The sequence below is a fragment of the Carassius carassius genome, chromosome 13 (genome assembly GCF_963082965.1).
Source record: "Carassius carassius chromosome 13, fCarCar2.1, whole genome shotgun sequence".
Classification (NCBI taxonomy): domain Eukaryota; kingdom Metazoa; phylum Chordata; class Actinopteri; order Cypriniformes; family Cyprinidae; genus Carassius; species Carassius carassius.
In genome coordinates this window covers 30,038,666-30,058,685 of record NC_081767.1, presented here as the reverse complement: position 1 = coordinate 30,058,685, position 20,020 = coordinate 30,038,666, and the positions used below count along the sequence as shown (strand labels likewise).

The 20,020-nt window shown below is 37.8% G+C and overlaps 2 protein-coding genes across 5 annotated transcripts; one reads left to right on the top strand and one right to left on the bottom strand.

Moving 5' to 3' along the window:
- Window positions 1-375: 375 nt before the first annotated feature.
- LOC132155717 (proline-rich transmembrane protein 4-like) lies at window positions 376-5,708 on the bottom strand. The gene is made up of 2 exons (XM_059564430.1): window positions 4,979-5,708; window positions 376-2,936 (listed from the first exon to the last, which is right to left on the bottom strand). Exons 1-2 carry the CDS (start codon window positions 5,559-5,561, stop codon window positions 1,033-1,035), a joined length of 2,487 nt encoding a protein of 828 aa, XP_059420413.1. The 5' UTR covers window positions 5,562-5,708; the 3' UTR covers window positions 376-1,032.
- A 3,483-nt stretch (window positions 5,709-9,191) lies between these two features.
- On the top strand, window positions 9,192-19,415 carry LOC132156308 (transmembrane protein 53-like). 4 transcript variants are annotated; one of them, XM_059565257.1, is made up of 4 exons: window positions 9,192-9,232; window positions 11,256-11,344; window positions 17,179-17,669; window positions 19,007-19,415. In XM_059565257.1, the coding sequence occupies exons 3-4, from the start codon at window positions 17,192-17,194 to the stop codon at window positions 19,366-19,368; spliced, it is 840 nt and encodes a 279-aa protein (XP_059421240.1). In that variant the 5' UTR covers window positions 9,192-9,232; window positions 11,256-11,344; window positions 17,179-17,191; the 3' UTR covers window positions 19,369-19,415. The 4 variants fall into 4 exon arrangements, with proteins under 4 accessions (XP_059421240.1, XP_059421241.1, XP_059421239.1 ...); XM_059565258.1 differs by lacking the exon at window positions 9,192-9,232 and having other exon boundaries at window positions 11,114-11,344; XM_059565256.1 differs by lacking the exons at window positions 9,192-9,232; window positions 11,256-11,344 and adding an exon at window positions 14,859-15,274.
- The last annotated feature ends 605 nt before the right edge of the window (window positions 19,416-20,020 follow it).

Here is a 20,020-nt window from a genome sequence, read left to right as displayed (position 1 = left end):
TAAAGTTTTTGTGATGATGCTGTCTGTCACAAATGCACAAGCTGTCACAACTTTATTATTACATCTCCATGGCTCACAGAGGGCAGTATTTAAGAAGCAGAATGACTGTGATGGATTATGGGTACAGGATAGAATAGATCTTAATGAAGCATTACATATAATTAAAATAACAGTTAACTAGTTTAAAGAAAAAAATCATGATTATCTCCATGCAGCCTTTTGCTAAATGCATCTTTTCCCATAAGTATATGCTCCAAAAGAACACTTAGGTCTCACTCAAAATCAAAATGTTAAGTGACAGGGCTGGCACACATAAGCAGGTAAACACCAATGATAGTGCTGAAATGCAAATTGTTTTTAAAGAATGTTTCTATACAGTTGTAATGTTGTCAGAGTGTTTAGGTGATCTGTGCTGTAAAAACAAAACCAAAATCTCATCATAAAACATGTTCATAAGTGCTATTGCTTTATTGCTGAAAGTTATACAAGCCTCATGTTCATTAAATTATTTTTTAAAGTCTTTTGATCAAACCAAGCATTTTCAACAAGATTCGTCAAATATAAGAAGTGGATTTCAGAGAATTTCTAACTGTTGAAAGAGAACTGTGAGCTTGAGAAAAGTTATAGATAGTCACTTAAACAATGTAGGTTGCCGTTTTGTCCATGTCATGTCTGCTTCTAAAATAAAAAAAATACTTTCCATTCAAGCAGGGTGCATGAACAGCAAATTCCTCTCTACGTTTATATAAAGAAAAGTTCTGTAAATAGGGTTGAAATTACTTAAAGGTTTTTGGTTAAATCAGGGGTGTCCACTCTTCCAGCAGAGTTTATAGCCAAAATGAAATCCACCGGAAACAAGCAGGTAAGTTGGAGCTAAATTATGTAGGAAGGTGGACCTCCCAAGAGCACACCTTGACAGCCCTGGGTTAAACGTTAATTCTGCAGGTAAGCACAGCACATCCTCTATACTCACAATCTGTAGCATCTGCTAAATGAATAAATGTACATGTGGTTGAATAAAGATATCTCTCTCTATAGGTCGATCGTAGCACTGCTGATGCTGATTGCATCTATTTGCCTGCAGTCGTTGATGAATTCATCCTGAACGGCAAGCTCATCAACATGAGAAGTTGTCTCCACATCAACGCTCTCTCTGGTGGAGAGAGCGTTGATGTACCGTCTGTGGGGTTGCTGCCCAGATTGAGAGCCCCTATGTAGGTTGCTCTGGGACGGTTGTGTTGAGTTAAACCCACTGCAATTGACCGAGGCGTGAGCTGGTTTCCCACATACAGTGCTCCATTGCCTAGGTTGAATGGGGACTGTAGCAGGGTCCACATCCCCACAGGAGGCAGTGCGGTATATGCTGGGTTCGGTGGAGTTTCTCCAACAGGGTTGTCCATCCGGGGGTCCGCGTGTGCTGAGAGAGAGCCTGGAAGAGCCGAACAGGCTATGCTGTAACAGAGCCTCACTGTTCAAGGCCTCATCGATGCTTCGTTGCAGATCGATTGGTGAAGGGGGCCGCAGATCTGCCGTGGAGTCGGCGTCGAAGCTTGCAAAGGAGGACGCATGGGATGCTTTCCTCTTTGTGGTTTGGGAGAGCTGTGTGCAAGACTCATGCTGAGGGCTGGCTGGATAGTGGAGGTCCAAACCGTCTGATTCGCTGTTCAGAAGTTCCACCAAGGTGTAGAGCGGCATGCTTTCACTTTCCAGTCGTACTATTCCCTCACACAACCCCAGCTTCTCGGTGGGCCGTAGTGACCAGACACACCGACTCGAGAGGATGGTGGGTTTGGCCAATGTGGCGCCTTCTGTGGGTGTCTTTTTGAAGAGCCAGCTGCAGCCTCCTGGTTTGGAGCGGGGCACTCCGCAACAGAGAAGGGGGTGAGTGATTACAAGAGCGAGTGTGAGACATACTCCTGTTTCACACACTCGGCAGCTGAGCTGAAAGCCCCACCAGGGCCAGGGCATCAGGCCAACCATGACTCCACCGGTTAACCCTCCTGCATGGAGCATGGCGTAAAGACGTAGACTGCCACATGCTAGCAGAAACAGGGCAGAGAATACCCCTGTCCTGGCTGCCCTTTCCCACATCTGTGCCTCTGTGAATGGAGACCTGCTAGCATGGCATGATGGCCACTCAGGAGAGCTCTCTTTTAGTCGGTAAATGTGCTTGACATTGGCACGGCCACAGCAGTAAAGAAGCAGGTACGTGAATGAGAAGAGAGAGGACAACAACACAAAGGCTGCAGGCGGCAATAGAGGCACAATTTTCAGGGTGGGAAAGAGTTGCAGTATTGCCATGGAAGCCATCACTATGGCTATGTGCAGCAGCACTAAGGCAGCCAACAGGCAGGTGCTGCGCTGCAGGGTATTCTGGGAAAGTAGCTGGGTACAAGAGCGAGCAGTTAGCAGTAGAAGCAGAAGGCCAAATGACGCAGTAATACAGGGATAGGCAGCTTCGTGCAGCAGTCGTGCCCAGACTACAGGTAGGCGCTCTTTTTGGCCATATGGATCATAGAGGAGCCACAGAGCTCTGCTGGAACCTGTTAGTAGTTGGAGAAGGTGGAGGAGGCTGAATTGGGCACAGCCAGAGGGCCAACGCAACGGCAAACACATCAGGCTGAGTACAGACAGCACAGCCACGAGCGAGAACACACAGCTGATCCCGTATACTTGTAACTCCCATGCCAGGCCCCATGATGCCATAGCAGCATTCCAATCAGCCAGCAAAGGGACCAATAGAGGCGGGGTCTGGGCTTCAGGGGGTGGGGTTATTACACCAGGGGGTGTGGTTTCATACATAGGAGGTGGGGTGGACAGGCTGCTGTTAGTTGAAGCGTGATTCCTTGAGGAGTCAGGCGACTGACAGATCCCAGTGCCAACCAGGCTGCAGTCATGAAGCGTGGAAGATTTGCGTCTGTCATCACTTGAAGATGCTGAAATGCAATATATAGCTTGGTTTAAGATGCATTTAGTTGAACTCTCAGAAAGGCAAAAAATTGCTTTAATGAGCAGACCAATACTGAGTGAACCATTTCATATGATTTACTCAAATTAGATTTAGTCTGTTTATGCACTCATGAGGTTATATTCATAAAACACAAAGCTAATATTCTCCACAAGCTTGCTTACAACTCTAATGACTGTGTTAATTAGCTATTATGTGTTATTAGCTATGTGGAACTAGGCTGTTGTAAATGGGCTGCACATTTCATCTCTGACACACATTCACATACGGCACAGATAAGAGGGCATTGTCCTGTTACCGTTCCCATGAGTGTGACTATTTAAAAACTAGTAACTGACACACTTTCATGACATCACATTACTTAAATACCTGTGTGTGGAAGTGAAAAAGAGAATCTGAATACTGCCTTTTTACCAATACTCTGTTCTAATTGTGGATTAAAAGGCACTTCATTGCTTAATTTATTGATTAATATAGATTATTAGTTAGTGTTTCTGCCTAAGTAATGATCCAGAATACACTGGGACTGAATCTTTGAATCATCATTAGCCTTTAGCATGTGTTAATTAAGGTTAGGGAATCTAGCTTGAGTTTTGATTTCGATTGAATGATTGACCTTTGTTCACGGGAAGAAATTTCAATATAACCACCCTTAAAATCTCTTTGGTTTGTCTACAAGAACCACAAAAAAGAGTTGCAACATATAATAAACCCTAAATTCTAGCATTAATATTCATAGCTCACCAGTTTCTGCTACAGTTTTATCTTATTTCTAAGAAAAAAAAAGTCTTAGCTTTTGCAACATGTTAATTTTCTCATAAAATGTTCTTTTAGTAATGTAAACAATGGTAATTTGCTGTCATCAAACTGTAAACTGTATTAAGTTTCACAACGACTCACTGAGTCGCTAGGGGGCTTGTTTCCCACTCAGATGTGAGTGGGATACAAGCCCCCTAGCGACTCAGTGATGAACGGCTTGTTCACTAGCTGCTGGAATACTGATGTTTTCACTGCTTGAGGAAAATTAGGCAGAGTTAGTCTTACTGACGCAGACATTTAGTGGAAACTAATGCCAAAATACCAAAACAGGATTACCAAAGAGATGCAGTAGAAGTACATGCCGATATCCCTTTATTACAAAATTTTGATTTGTACATTTATATATTTTATTCAGTCTAAAATGTCATCATCAGTGTTTCAATATTGTTTTCCAGCAGTGAGGTTTCCCCATTAATCATATTTTACCTGTGTATTAGAAAAAGTGAATGAGGGAATTTTTCATTTGTATTAAAAGTGATGCAGTAAAAAAAGGCTAAGTTGTCCGATTCATAAACAAATGTCTCTTATGAGCCAAATATTTCTAATGTCTGATTCATTAACAAATTATGAGCCGATTATTTAAAGTGAATTATAAGCATACAGAGAAACATTGGCAGTCTGATTCATGAGCAAATTGCTCTTATGAGCCAATTTTATTTTTGTGAATCAAAACATATAGTGCCACCAGAGTAGTCTGATTTATGAACAAATTACTCTTATGAGACAAATATTTTTTTAGTGAAAAAAAAAAAAACATACAGCGCAGACGGAGTAGTCAGATTTGTGAACAAATTAATGTTATTATCCAGTTGTTTTTTGTGATTTGAGAATCACAACATACAGAGATATTCCCAAACAAATGAATCATATAGGCCGGTTCTTTTAATAGTTTAATAAGACATGTTACTAGTCTGAATTAGTCTCACAAATCCTTCACTGACCAGAATCAATCAGAACGGTTATAACAACTGACTCACTTTAATTAGCCTATTATCATGACTATTTTCAGTGGTGGCTGTATCAAAATTATAGATCAGCACCAGACCAACATGAACCATCATGATCCAACATGGAAATAGATTTGGTCTAAGCTGGTCTTTTAAACAACCAAAAAACTTAGCATGTCTTTTCTGCAGGTACACGCTGTCATGACATGCAGAGTTGGCTCTGGTGTATCATTAATTTGATTACCTGTAGGAGCATCTGTCAAATCCTTTGTTTCCTCAGATGGTGTCTGGGTAGCACCAGAGGACTTCCACAGTCTCTGGTAGGTGCTAAATCTGGTTTCTGCAGGAGTCTGAGGTGTGTATGTCTCTGTATTCCAAGCGATAGGTGTCTTGGAAGGAAAAGGCTGTGTTGCCAATGAAGATGATTTAAAAGATTGTTCCATATTGACTTGCATACTAAAAGTTGGCCAATCAGATGCCTCTTCATCATTCTGGATGTCTAAAAGAGGTTCAGTGGTAGTGGAAGTCAAAGTTTTGATCCACAGTGTTCTTGAGGATAGAAGTCTTGACAAACCATGATCATTCATTGTGGCATAGGGGTTTAGGTCAAGGTCCACCTCAAGGTCTCTCCTAGTCTCCTCTGAATGTAATACATCGGTTAGAGTAGTCATGTCCATTTTTGTTGATTGGGACATCCATTGTGTTGGCTCAGTGTCTGTGCTAGCCCAAAAGTGGGCTCTTTCATTTCTATTTAAAGATGCAGCAGACAGACTACCACACAGTGAGAAACTGAAGACCAGCAGTAGAGCTTTAGTGTGAGGGGTCATGCTGACACTCAGTGTCACCAAGCTGTCTCCTTTTGACTCACATTCTGCACTGGTTCTGGGGTAAAGCAAACACGATATAAGAACAGCTAGATTCAACCATAAACTGATTTCAAATAGCATGCACCAACATTAAAATCCAGCCAAAACTATAATAGCAATATTAGAAATATACTCATTCAATCAGCTAATCAGTCACTCATTTAGTTTTTGTTGTTGTTCTTGCTAAATAAAATATAATATTTATAAATTATTATAAGTCTATACTTCTTAGTAAAACAATAAAATAAATAATAAAATGAAATGGATGAATTTAGTATAAAATTATACTTTATTCAAATACATTTATTCTATATTTTTTTCTAAATAAAACAAGATACAATCGAATCAAAAACTATTAATTAGTAAATTAAAATTTGCTTAATAATAAATTCTATATAACATAAAAGGGTTAAATGTATACAAAAATCATTTCCTATCACTTTAATTTAGTGTTAGTGTTATGATAATATTTAAATACGAACATAGGCAGTTTAAGTGTATTGGTCCCGTAAATATTCACATTTTTAACAAAAATCCAATAATACTTAAGCTATGGATGCACAATGTAATAGTTATGAGCCAATGTCGGTTATTTTATTCCATGTATCATATCTGATAACTGATGTATATTTATCTCTAATGTCAAATCTTTACATGGAATTGGACATTTTTGGTTCCCCAACAGTGGCATTGCACTAAAGGTTGAGTGTTGGGTCGCGTATTTTACAGCCAGAGCTCTGAATTTACACTCCATCAGTCTTATTCGATCCCCTCGAATCATGTGACCCAATTCAGAATAAAAAGGTACCTCACAGAACAGGACAGCCACCAAACATACAGAAATACTTACAAAATACATCATAGTGCATACTTTTACACAGACAAATGTTATATATTTTGCATAGTCTACATGTATCAGTCCTCATTAATTATATAATTGCAGATATCTGTAACAGTCAGCAATTCCATTAGACTCCTCAGATTTATGTCAAATGACCTGACAGCTGCTGCAGTGCCAGCAATGGTTAACTCACATTAACCCTTAGCCTCTTTGCATTTTAACTAGTTTCTCAACCCTCTTTCATCTTTTTTTTTCTGTCTCCCTAAGTGGATGCAGAATTTATCCTTTATATTTTAGCAACAGAGAGGGGTGGGAGGGGGGGTTGGTGCTGGTCAACATTTCCGACCAGTGCAGCACCGGTTCATGAATCCTCTCTTCAGCAGCAGCATTCAGTGACACATTTTCACACAGATTCACCTGAACTCACATATACATATATGCATAGACTCAAAGTTTGATTGTGCCAGAAGAGATGTGCTTACCCTGGGACGCATGGATGAAGAGTCTAGAACAGGAGTAATCCTTTTGCCTCCCATCCTGCTGCAGAAAGATTTCATTCTGTCTGTGCCTGCGCACGCGTGTGTGTTTTAGTGCTCTCTCTTTCTCTGTCTCTCTCTCTAAAACACACACACATACCCATCGCTGCATTTCGCAGGGACAGAAACATTGCTGCCTGAGACACCCCTTTTAGTATCCCATCTCCATTCTCTTTCTCTCATCTGGAGTCTGATCTCTCTTTTCTGATTTAGTTAAACTGTGTCTAGTTTCCAGAGCTGGAATAGCCTGTTAGGTGGTTGACTTCCTTTCTCTTACTTCATTGAGTACCAGGGGCAGGTGATCTACTGCAGTCTACTGCTCCTAAAAAAAAAAAATATATATATTTTTTTACAGTACATTCATATATATATATAAATAGAAAAGGGAGTGTAACCTTTCATCCCAATTCAGTTCAGCAAATCAATTTACAATATTGAACGTAATCCCATCCTGCTGCAGAAAAGATTTCATTCTATCGGTGCCTGTGTCACAATATTACTGATTTTTCAGATTTCTGATCAAATAATTGCAGCCTTGGTAAGCATTAGAAACGTCTGTCAAAAACATAAAACATCTCAAACATCATCTGTGCTTTTATGAACTATGGCTACTCATTTTATTAGCTGATCCCATTGGCATGTTGGTAAATTATTGAGTGGCAATAGCTGGGCAAACAGTCTACTTTCATATTCAGATCATATAAACACTCAATACATATTTAAAGCAGTGAATCCAGGATGCATGGTCCGCTGGGATGCACCAGTGTGTGTGGTAATACAAAACAAGCAGGATGTAGATCAATCCTTATTAAAACAGACCCTTAGAGAACACAAACTGGGGCAGTTCCATAAAAAGCTACTGTAGTTGTGAGAGGACTAGTTAGGGTCAGGGAATATAAACAGATCTTATAAATTCATTCTATGGGAATATAAAGGGATGTTTTCATTTGTTTTCACAGATTCACATGCACTTTGAAAGCAGAGCACATTGCACTTGCTTATAGTTTAGGTACAGGAAGGCACAAAATGAGCTGGAACTAAAGGGGGTTTGGTTTAGAACAATGACCCAGATGAGCTGATCAAACATATGACATCAGCAGCCAGATCCCCCGCAGCCAGATCCCCCAAGGATAGGGCTGCTTTTACGGCCCTACCAATCATCTGCATCAGTGCTGCTGAGAAGGGGCTTGTTGGGTCAGACCCGGCAATGCTGACTTCTCCAAACAAGACACTATACAGCACACATTCTACAGAAACAGTTCAGATGCATGGCTATGATGATCAGATTCATCAAGTAAAGAATGATGGGACAAAACCTGTCAATTCAAAGGAGAAACTGGTTTTTAATGTGAAAAAATTGAAGTCAAGACTAGATGAAGAGTGACCTAACCCAAGATTCAGACCACAGTCCAAAACAACTGAAAACAAAAACAACATTTATTTTGATATTTATTCACACTGAAGCTTTCACTGTATTTGACATTATATAAATAAATAATATGTGTACCCTGCCAATGCAAATATGCTTTGACCATCATTAACTTTTCCTATAAAATGAAAATGAAAACACAAGTCCCGAGTAGATGTAATACTATTCAAAAACATACACAAACAAATTAAGTAGCATTTTCACACCCATTTCTGTCAGTCTTTTATATTTTATGCAGTTTTACTGTCACTTCAGTAGAATGGTGGTCATGTATAATGATTTTACTTCTTCAGTTAATTTCTAATTTTTTGATAGATTGTAGGGATTTTTCTCCAAATGTTTTGGACCCATACCTACTGGAGGGCTTTACCACTCATTCAGCTTGCAGGAAAGTCTTTGAATAGGCTATAAAAGTGGTCACACTTATTATTACCTGACTTCATAGAAAATATGCATAAAGTACATATGGATTTAATGTATTTAAGTGTTTTTTAATGTATAAACATGACGCTGGGGTATCAGATTTATGTGATGACACAAAAATAACTGATCAGTTTGTTTGAGTCGTTTCACTAAAAAGAAACGTTTGAAAGAACCGGTTCAAGGTAAATGAATTGAAGTCGAGTTTCATCTAGGTTTCAACCCTTCACAGCTGGATGAATGTGCTTGCTGAGAACCCATTATTAATCTACGCCACCTGCTGGTGGTAAAAAGCATTTACAGTAACAGCACATCCTGCGTTTGCCCTAATACAGGGGTCCCCAAACTCGGTCCTGGAGGGCGGGTGTCCTGCAACACACCTGCCTTGAGGTTTCAGGTATACCTAGTAAGACCTTGTTTGCCTGTTCAGGTGTGTTTGTTTGAGTAGGGTTGGAGCTAAACTCTGTAGGACAAGAGTTTGGTGACCCCTGCCCTAATACCACACTGTTTAGAATAGAGCAGGGGTTCTTAACCTTTTAGATGTCGGGGCCCAAATTTTACAGTACAAAGTGGCCCAGGGCCTAATCAAATATTAGCACTGTATTGGTTTATTGATCTCAGCCTTGGTTTGATTTGTATTCAATAACTAAATGAAATCCACTTGCAGTTTAACAGTTTATTATTCATGTGTAAATAAACCTGCACATACAACAAGATGTCAAACACACAGCAATTCAAGGAACAAATCAATCTGCATCAAGAACAAAATTAAAAGGCTCAAGTCATGCATATTAACACAAAAAAAATCTGTAAGATATGACAGATTTTACTTACAAAAAAATAGCATTTAAATAAAATAAATAAAAACAATAAAATGTTTTGCTAAAATAAATTCAAAATAATATTTTTCAAATGAAATGAGTTGTAAATGAAAATTTAAAGTGCAAATGAAAAAATATAGGCGCACTGACGGACCGCTCCTGGAACGCACTGACGCCCGTTTCACAGACCTCAGCCGCATGCAGTGTGAACACTGGAATCCTTTAACACTGGTGCGTAAAAAAAAATATGCAACGCATACGCACTTCAGACAGACTATGTGTGAAACAGTCATAATTCAGCGCGTGCAGCACAGCAAAAATAGACTCGGTACAGGCGGATCAGAAGCACAGCGGTAGGATTCGCGAGACCACGTGATTTGCCTCTCCAACACTACAGCCTATGGTCCAACCAGTCTATGGGTCCAACATTGTTTTTCTTGATTTCTGTGTGATCTAACATGGTTGTCTAAATGTTAATGTTTTGGTCGGTTTAATTATGTTTATTCCAGTCTCCACACCACTTCCTTTTTTTAATTGTCCTTGTAAAAATGACCTGTGGTGTCATATAATAATGTGAGGTTTTTCAACTTTAAGGATGAACCTCTTGTCATCTATTTCTGGCCGCATTAATATAGTAATGTGAAATACGATTGGAAGTCTGCACAGGGTGTTTATTTTGAAATGCACATGATTTTTTTCACCTCTATTTTGTATTTGCTGTGCGGTTTGGACGCGGGGTGCGTCAGAAATAGACTAGCGCCTATCTTTAGCGAAGCGGTGCGGAGAGCTACTTCTGGGACGCTTTTGAAAAGTGCCGCAGAACGTCTGGTGTAAACACAAGCATAGACTAGAGTGACCGCGAACAGCTCCGATAACCGCGTCGGAGCCGTAACGCGCCGCAGACGTGTGCTGTGGAAATCAGGGGTGAAACAGGCGTAACTTGCTTCAGGCTACGGTTAACTGAGTGTCTTCTTCTGCTTATTAGCGTTTGTTAAACAACTGAGGCATTACTGCCACTAGTGGTGGGATGGTGTATTGTAACTGTCTCATGGATAACAGTGGTCATTCTGGTGTCTTCAATTGATAACTTTATTATTTTATTTTATTTTTATATTTTCACCTTGGCTTCAATTTTTACTTGCCTGCTGATGAGAATATGTATATTGTGATGTAATATCTGTATGTACGCTCAGGTTTGTTTGTAAATCTGAAACTACGAATGCCTTTTTTGTTAATGTTCTATAAATATGTCAATAAAAAAAAAAAAAAAAAAATTGATAACTTGTTTGCTCCCGCGGATTAAGGGTTAAGAATAGGTGGAATAGAGGTGTCAAACTCAATTCCTGGAGGGCCGGAGCAATGCAGAGTTCTGCTTCAACACACATACCATGTATTTTCCAAAAAGCATGAAGGACTTGATCATAGTTGGATCAGGTGTGTTTGATTAGATTTGAATCCAAACTCTGCAAGGCTCTGACCCTCCAGGAATTGAGTTTGACACCCCTGGTTTAAAACGTGTGCACTAGTTTTTATATATGTATTTATGTTTATTTATCCGATTTATTTCCTTTATTTTATTTTTTGCTCCCTTGCTCGCGCCCGCCGCAGAGTGTCACGCGCAGAGCGTCCCCAACCGGTTCTCGTGAACGCCGCCAGTGACGTTATCTGCCTCAGCTCGCCAGTCCTGTCCGTAGCAGGTAAAACACGCTCATAATCGTGCTCCTTTTTTTTTTTAAACGTATAACGTTAGTTTGTTAACACCTAGTTTGTCCAGTAGAGATCTGAGATAGTTTATGTAAAATAAAAATCGTTGAGTTGTTATGGTTTGATAATTTAGTTTGGCGTTCCTAACGCGACAGCTAGTCATATAAACAAGTAACGTTAATCTCTCTAAAACTATAACAGACTGCTAAATTTAATGAATAGCTGTCTATTTCCGCGTAAAGAGGAACAAAACTCCAAGCCTATCTTCTGAACGTCTTCCTAAGCTTTTGTTTTGACGTTAGAACTTGTTTAATTAATCAGAAATGCAGCTAATTGTGTTAGCATGTTTTAATGAGCGTGATTTTATGTGATTTTTGCGGCATTATATATCATAATCACCATCATCCAGACATCTATTGATGATCAGGACTGATGATCGGGGTTTATTTTGAGACTGGTGTTTGTTTTGGATCAAAACACGAGTGGGATCGTCGACATGTTGACACTGACCTTTTAGAGCACATGTATCGTTCGTAAGACTGAATAAGCATACTAGAAAAAAACAGGCAAGATACTGTATGATTATCTTTGGACCATAAGACCATGAACATGACAGCACTGAATACAGGTATTTATTCGCCGTTGCTTGCTTTGCGTTTCCACTTTAAGTGACGCGACACATTGGACACATGGCATGCCAAGCTACAGAATGAACCATTTATTGAACCTTTTGCACAGTTCGGGTTGGAATTTCTTTCACCTTCGAGGATGTTTACAGTGACAAAGGGATGAGATACATATAGTGTAATACACTATTTTTTTAAATAATATATATATTTTTATTAAATCATTGTTAAATTATTTCATATTTCTTAAATAATAATAAAAAAAATAATATCAGCTTTATATCGGCTATCGGCTTTCCAAGATATCGGCATCGGCTGATACCAGTTGATGGGAAACGTAATGCATTAAAAAAAATCAGAATAATTTGTAATACATAATTATTCACTGTCAGTGGAGGATCCTGCCTAATCGCCCTAATGGAGAATCTGCCACTGTTCACTGTATTTTGAAGTGCCTACAATAACAATATTGTCCATGTTCATTATTGTGATATCACAATTACAAATACCAGCACATGTCTACAAGCTGCACATGATCTAAGTTGCTGTTATTTTTAATTTTTTCTTTTATCTAAACAATCTTATGTAATGGAGGACATTCAAAATATGTAGCATACTGGGGAAACTCCAGCTGCAGGATGGACAAATACAGATGAATGTGTGACTAAAGAACAAATGGCATGAGTTTGTTCCAGGACTCTCAAACTTTTCAGCACAAATGAGAGCACAACGCATATTGCAAACCTTCCACATTCTCTCACAAGACTAAATCCACCTACTAGATTTAATGACACTTTCTATTCCAGCATGTTCTAGTTCAGACATTCCATCCAAGAACGACATGTTCTAGTTCTGTAAACTCGTTCAAGAATGACATGTACCAGTTCAGACTTTCCATTCAAGAACGACATGTTCTAGTTCGGTAAACTCGTTCAAGAATAACATGTACCAGTTCAGACATTCCATTCAAGAACGACATGTTCTAGGTCGGTAAAAACGTTCAAGAACGTCATGTACCAGTTCAGTCATTTCATTCAAGAATGGTTTAGTCATTCTTTGACCGGATGAACCCGTCCACAGAGCCACCCGGTTAACTGAGCTGCACATGCGCTGCTATGAATGGAGGGATTCCAGTGAACTGGAATAGGAATCAATGGATTACGTCAACGAGAAAGATTCGTTCTCCTAAACCATTATTTAAAACAAAAAGAAAAAGAACGATTCATACAACATTACTATGTTATAGGAACTTTCAGCCAAGTTTCTGTTGCTGTTTCATATTTATTTTTATTTTTCATCAAGTTTGCATTAAATATGTCATTAGGTTATGATATTCGATCTATATTACATTGGGTTATGATAATCTAAGACTCTCTTAAAAAAAATGTTAATAGACATTTCATAAACATTTATATTACGGTTCATGCACTGAAAATGACAGAGAAACGGTGCTGTATAGACAGTGCTTTAGATACCAACATGTTAATGAAGCATCATGTCATTAAAGATGGAATAGAAAGTGTCATTTTCTAGTAGGTGGATTTATGGATTATGGATTATGGACTTGTGAGAGAATGTGGAAGGTTTCCAATATGTGTTGTGCTCTCACTTGTGCTGAAAGGTCAAGGTCAGCTTGATATTGTTTTGAGAGTCCTGGAACAAACTGGAACAAAATGCCATTTGTTCTTTGGTCAACACATTCATCTGTATTTGTCCATCCTGCAGCTGGAGTTTCCCTGGTGTGCTACATATTTTGAATGTCCTCCGTTACATAAGATTGTTTAGATACATTTTTTTTAAATAACAGCAACTAAGATCATGTGCAGCTTGTAGACATGTGCCGGTATTCATAATTGTGATATCACAATAATGAACATGAACAGTATTGTTATTGTAGGCACTTCAAAATACAGTGAATAATTATTTATTACAAATTATTCAGATTATTTGAATGCATTACGTTTCCCATCAACTGGTCACAATGCACAACACCGCGGCGCACTCATGTAAACGAGCACGGATGAGAACACTATTTTGCAACTAAATAGTGACATGACAAGTCAGTTATAATACTGTATACTAGTGGTTGACCGATATGTGTTTTTGACAGCTGATGCCGATATCTTGGAAAGCAGGGTGGCCGATAGCCGATATAAAGCTGATATAATTTTTTAAATTATTAATATTTAAGAAATTTGAAATCATTTGACAATGGATTAAAAACTAAACGTATTAAAAAAATGCTTAAACTTTAGATGACTGTATTTTTCAAAAATAAATATTTAATAAAAATAATTAAAAAGAAAGTAAATATTGTAACCAACAGGGCACTCAGTATTCTGGGAAGTTTGTGTGCATTTTCAAATAAAAGTGCCACCTTAAACACATCGCCCAAGCAGAAAAAATTAATCAGCCGATATTTGAAAAATGACAGATGTCGACCACTACTGTATTGCATGATAAAAGCATTAGCAATTAATCGCAAAAATGTAATACCTTCACATGCTTAGCACCTTGTAATGCATGCCACTTTGTGAGTTTTATGACAAGTCAGTTGCTGTCAGATGTGGCTAACATGTTGAAAATTACTTGGCTTTTTACAGTAGAGTATTTTCAAAACTATTAAAAGAGTTATGAAATAATAAAAAAATATATATTAAACAAAATAATTAGCATATTTAAATATGGCTGTAAAATTCTGGAACTATACCAGGCTAAAATAAAGAAGGGGGCAATAAGTAAATACAAATTTAACACTGCAAAATGTTTTTATTTTTATTTATTTTAATTGATAGTTTGTTGGAATCTGACATGCACAAAATGTCAGAATGATCAGTTTTATATTTGAAGATGAAGTTCTTGCAAAATGTCAACATTATTAAATACTGAATTTCTAAAGTCTTTTAGTCTGTCACCAAAACTCACTAATGTAATTCAGACTGCTATCGCTCCTTGTCAGAGGTGTTATTTTATATTCACTGTTATTTGTTAAAGTTTAATGCTGCAGTACTTTTAAGTATTTAACATTTCATGGATTTGTAAATTGCTCCCTCCCAGGGGAGAGGGTTTCTTAACCATGGTTTGTCAAGTACATTGTGAACACATCCAAAATTAGCACTGTCTGAGTAGCAGGGCTCAGAAACGCTCTGCTTTAATAGAGTCAGATCTTACTAAAACAAATGCAAGAATTAAGGCAATACAGCATGTCGTTCTTCCAGAAGATTAGATATTTCTTTAAAAGGCAGATTTCTAGAGTTCAGATGATATTGAGCGGATTTCTTTGGTCCAAATGGACACGTGAGTAAGTTTGAGTCAGTTGTTACTTTTATCAAAGTGAACTGTTCAGTGAACGCCAGTAAGTTCTACAGATGGTGGCGCAGGAAGCAGATTTGGTAGCATTGGGGTTTGATGAGTGGGAATATTAAAAACAAAAATAATTTAATCTTAAAAATACTGTTGTTTTGAATAACAAGTGCAGTTAATAATAATATTACATGTTTATTTCTTGGTATTAACATTTGACAGCAAAGCACTGAGCATGAGTTGGGCAGTTTACAAAATGTACTTTTATTCAAAACAGTAACGAGCAAAATATTTTTCTTTATATGAAAAATTATATATATTGTACTCGTTAACTGTTCCATTATTCTTATATTCTCTTATAGTATCTGATCATATTGAACTGTCTGACAACTTTAGCAAGTTGCAAATTGAACAAAAGTTTAAGGCACTTTGAATTTTCTTTCTTCATACACATGAAAAGTGCAAAACTTGATTTCTTGACAATTTAATATTTTACAATAGTGATTTTATAATATCAAAATCTAAAGCAAAAAAGTGGAAATGAATGACTAAGTGCTCCTCTGCTGCCATCTACTGGTTATAGTGGTTATTGTATTTTTCCCCATTAAAAACAGCATTTAAATTGGATTAAAAGTGCTGAAAATAGTTATGTGAAATAATTTCAAATCATTGGAAAGTGCTTGTACAAAAAGGTTGTACAAACCCTGAAATTAATAATATAATAACATTCAAATCATTCTGCCACAACACCATGGTTTATTTATCATTACTACTTCTGGTTTTCTACATCAGTGCTATTTGATCTGTTTATAACGGAATTCTGTGCAGAATTTGAATATTTCTCATTAGATATAATTTGCCATTCAAATACATTGTGAATACGGAAACAGTTGGTGTCTAATGAGAGACCCAACACTGGTTTCAGTTTCGTTTTAGCATAAATTATTTTGGCTTGTCGTTTATATTGCTATAACTTCTGAAAGGCTTATTTTTAACATTTCACATCAGCATTAGGCCTATTTCTGAATGAAATAATAAAATGAGTCTTATTATACGTGACCTATGTTTGTTTTTCTCTAAAAACACTATTTTACATGCGTAGCATATTTTAACCATGCAGCGAACCTTTTTCAATATTTTGATAAATGACTGAAAATAAATAAATAACTGACTTTTTAAACCGTTTAACTGATTGTATTAATCAGTCAAAATTCTTAAAAGGTTGATTAACTGTTAACCGGTTAAAATGAACATCCCTACTTCCAATATTTTGTGACCAAACTACCCGACTGATGTAATTCAGTCAGACTGCTATCTCTTCTGGTCAGAGGCTTTATTTTATATTCAGTGTTACATTTCAGCTTAATCAGTTTAATGGTGCAACACTTAAATATTTAGCATATCATGAACTGTATATTGCTCCAGCATCTTGTCAGATAAAGCGTGAACACATCCAAAATGAGCAGTGACTGAGGAGCAGGACAGAGAAACAGTTTTAAATAGGGCTATGCGATTGTCATGCCTGTCTCTGATTATGAACGCGATATTGCGTAGCTTGTCAGCGATCTACGGCTCTGTCTATTAAGTGCAGCTCCATTTGAAAGCAGGTGATGGACATTTACCGCTAATCACAGAACCGGCTTTACTAACGAGACACGCATGACAATCGAATGCGATTAATCATGCAGTAGTTTTAAATGATTCGGTTCTAACTAAAACCATAACAAGAATTAAGGCAATAGAGTATATCATTCATCCAGAAGGTTAGATATTTCTTTAAAGATACATTTCTAGAGTTCAGATGGCATTGAGTGGATTTCTTTGGCGCCAACAGTTTGTCAGCTGTTACTTTTAATAAGTGATCTGTTGTTCTTTCCACTGTGTCCTTTTTTTTTTAGCTCACCTGCTATCATGTTTTCCAGAGCGGCCACCATGGCTGGGGTCACAGCTCACAAGATCAGTAAACGCATCACCTTCCTCGCCAATGATGTCACTGGGACTCCCACGGCTTGTGTGTCACCTGCTCACCCTAAACCCATATTGTTGTTGCTGCCATGGCTGGGCTCCAAACCGCAGGCCATTGCCAAGTACTGTGATATTTACTTTCGCACAGGCTTTGATGTGCTTGTCGTGGAAAGTGAGGTGAGCCAGTTCTTGTGGCCCCGCTGGGGGTTGGAGTATGGTGGCCATGTGCTGGAATTATTAGAGAGTGAGCGCTTCTCACAGCGCCCCCTATTGGTCCATGCTTTCTCCATAGGTGCATATACATTTTCTCAGGTGCTTGTAAATGTGGCCAATGACACACAGCGTTACCAAGGCCTGACAAACAGAATCAGGGGTCAAATCTACGACAGCCTTGTCATGGGATCGCTGGAGCATATGGCCAATGGTATGTACAGAGATAGTAATGTAAAGTGTTTTTATATATATATATATATATATATATATATATATATATCTCTTACTCCCTATACATGCACTGCTAATGATTTGGGGTGGATGTTATGATCAGAATCTTGCATCATGGTACAATATGACCATTTATATCACATGTCATTATTAGAAACCATGCCATTGCAATAAAAATGTTTTCCTTTTTATATATATTTTAAAGCGATTATTAGCCTTTTTGTTGCTCCAAACTTTTCTTATTAGTGTAGGGCGATATGGTCCTATTGTCAGCCTGTTAGATACACAATATTGATAAGCTAATTTAATGATTTACTTAGTTTCATAGCCAGAGAGTGAACCAACTTCAGGGTAAGACTAAAAGCATCATAATGTCAGTGTAATCCGTTAACTATACATTATATTTTTTGTCAAGTATCATATAGATGTCATGTGATGATTTTTTTTCTGTATTCTTTGATGGGAAAAAAAAATCAATAAATCAAAAGAACAGTTTTTATTTGAAATGGTAATCTACAGTAATCATTTATAGTAACATTATACTGTCACTAACAATTTAATGCATACTTGCTGAATAAAAGTATAAATTGCTTTAAAAATAAATCTCATTGATTGATCAATCAATCATTTATATCTATAGCATGTTTAAATCAACACATGTTGACCCAAGTGATTAACAGACCCAGAATTACAAAACATATAAACACACACAAACCATAAAGCACAACAAAACACTAAACAAACCTCATGTAATTAAGAACAGTTACAAGCCGCAGAGAAGCGAGTACTCTTCAACATAGATTAAAGACACTTGATGGAGTCACAGGATTTAATATGTAGAAGGAGGTTATTCCAAAGACCTTGTGCCACCACCGCAAATGCACATAATATATCTCGCTTAGTTTTTAGCCGAGAAACTTTGAGATGATATTATGGGTCTGGCAGCACAATGAAGCTGTAACAAACTAGAAGTATATACAGGGCAGGGACAAGCCCATGCAAGCTTCTAAAAACCATTAAAAGGACCTTGTATTGCACCCTATACTCAACAGGGAGCCAATGCTAAGAAGCCTGTGTCGGAGAGATACTGGAACATTTCCTGGTGCCAGTCAACATTCTGGCTGCTGCATTCTGCACCAGCTGCAGCCGTGAAAGCAAATACTCAGACAGCCCCAAATATAGAGATTTACAGTAATCCAATCTGGACTAAATAAATACATGGATCCCAGTTTCATCAATTTTTATCAATTCATCCTGATGGATTTTCTAGTCACTTAAATATCTTGCCTAATTGTTTTGGGTTTGTTTGTTGTCCAGGTCTGGGTAAAACCATATTTCCCCGGATGGAAGGTCTCGTGAAGTCGACTAGCCTTCTCTACTTTCGTGTCTTCAAAAACCAGACGGTTGGCTACTTCAGCTCAGCGATCAATGTTTTCTGGAACACTCCTGTGATGGCACCTGCTCTTTTTTTCTACTCTGAAAACGATGCACTGTGCGATTACGAGAGCTTGGAGAAGATGGTGGAGTTCTGGAGGAGCCATGGCCTAATTGTCGAGAGCAAGAAGTGGAAGGAGTCGGTTCATGCAGGTCATCTGCGCACACACCCTCAGGATTATCTGTCCACACTGGAGAATTTTGTGCAGTCTCTTAACATGGTGCCTCTGAAGGCCAAAATGTGAATTCTGAAGGCTGTCACTTGTCTCATTAAACATCCAAGTCGGCTGAAGTGCCTGGTTTTAATGTCTCAGACATTCTCATGCTCTTTGTTCAAGTGGTACTATGTTAAATTGATGTCTTGGTTTCTCAGACTTCTTCAGCCTTTTTATGTTGATGTGACTACATGAAATCCTTTTCAGCCAAAAATTCATACCTGGTCCAGAAGAAGATTCTGAGCTAATTTTGAAGACCGTAGCACTGGGATGTTGGGGTTGTGCGATACTGCATACAGTCTGCTGATATGCTTCCAGTTAGGTTTATTGCACTTAAATCTGAAGTTCCTGTACTTTGTCCAACATCTGTTCGGACATCAAAATTACGGTCTATCTTGAAATGCAAAACCGTTTTTATGTTTATTTTTTATAAACCGTAAGCAGTACGGTTTAATAACACTTAAAAGGTTTATTAGACCTTTTGTTAATAGATAATAATGGTTTATGTAACAATTGAATGTATAACATCTATGTGAGTACATGTCCTTTGATCATTTATCTGTTACCTCAAAAGGAAACAGCCCTGACTAATTATTTTTTTAATCTACAGAAATAACATAATTTTGTCAATGACAAAATCTGAATTTATAATAAATTAAAAATGTATTTGAATATAATCCAC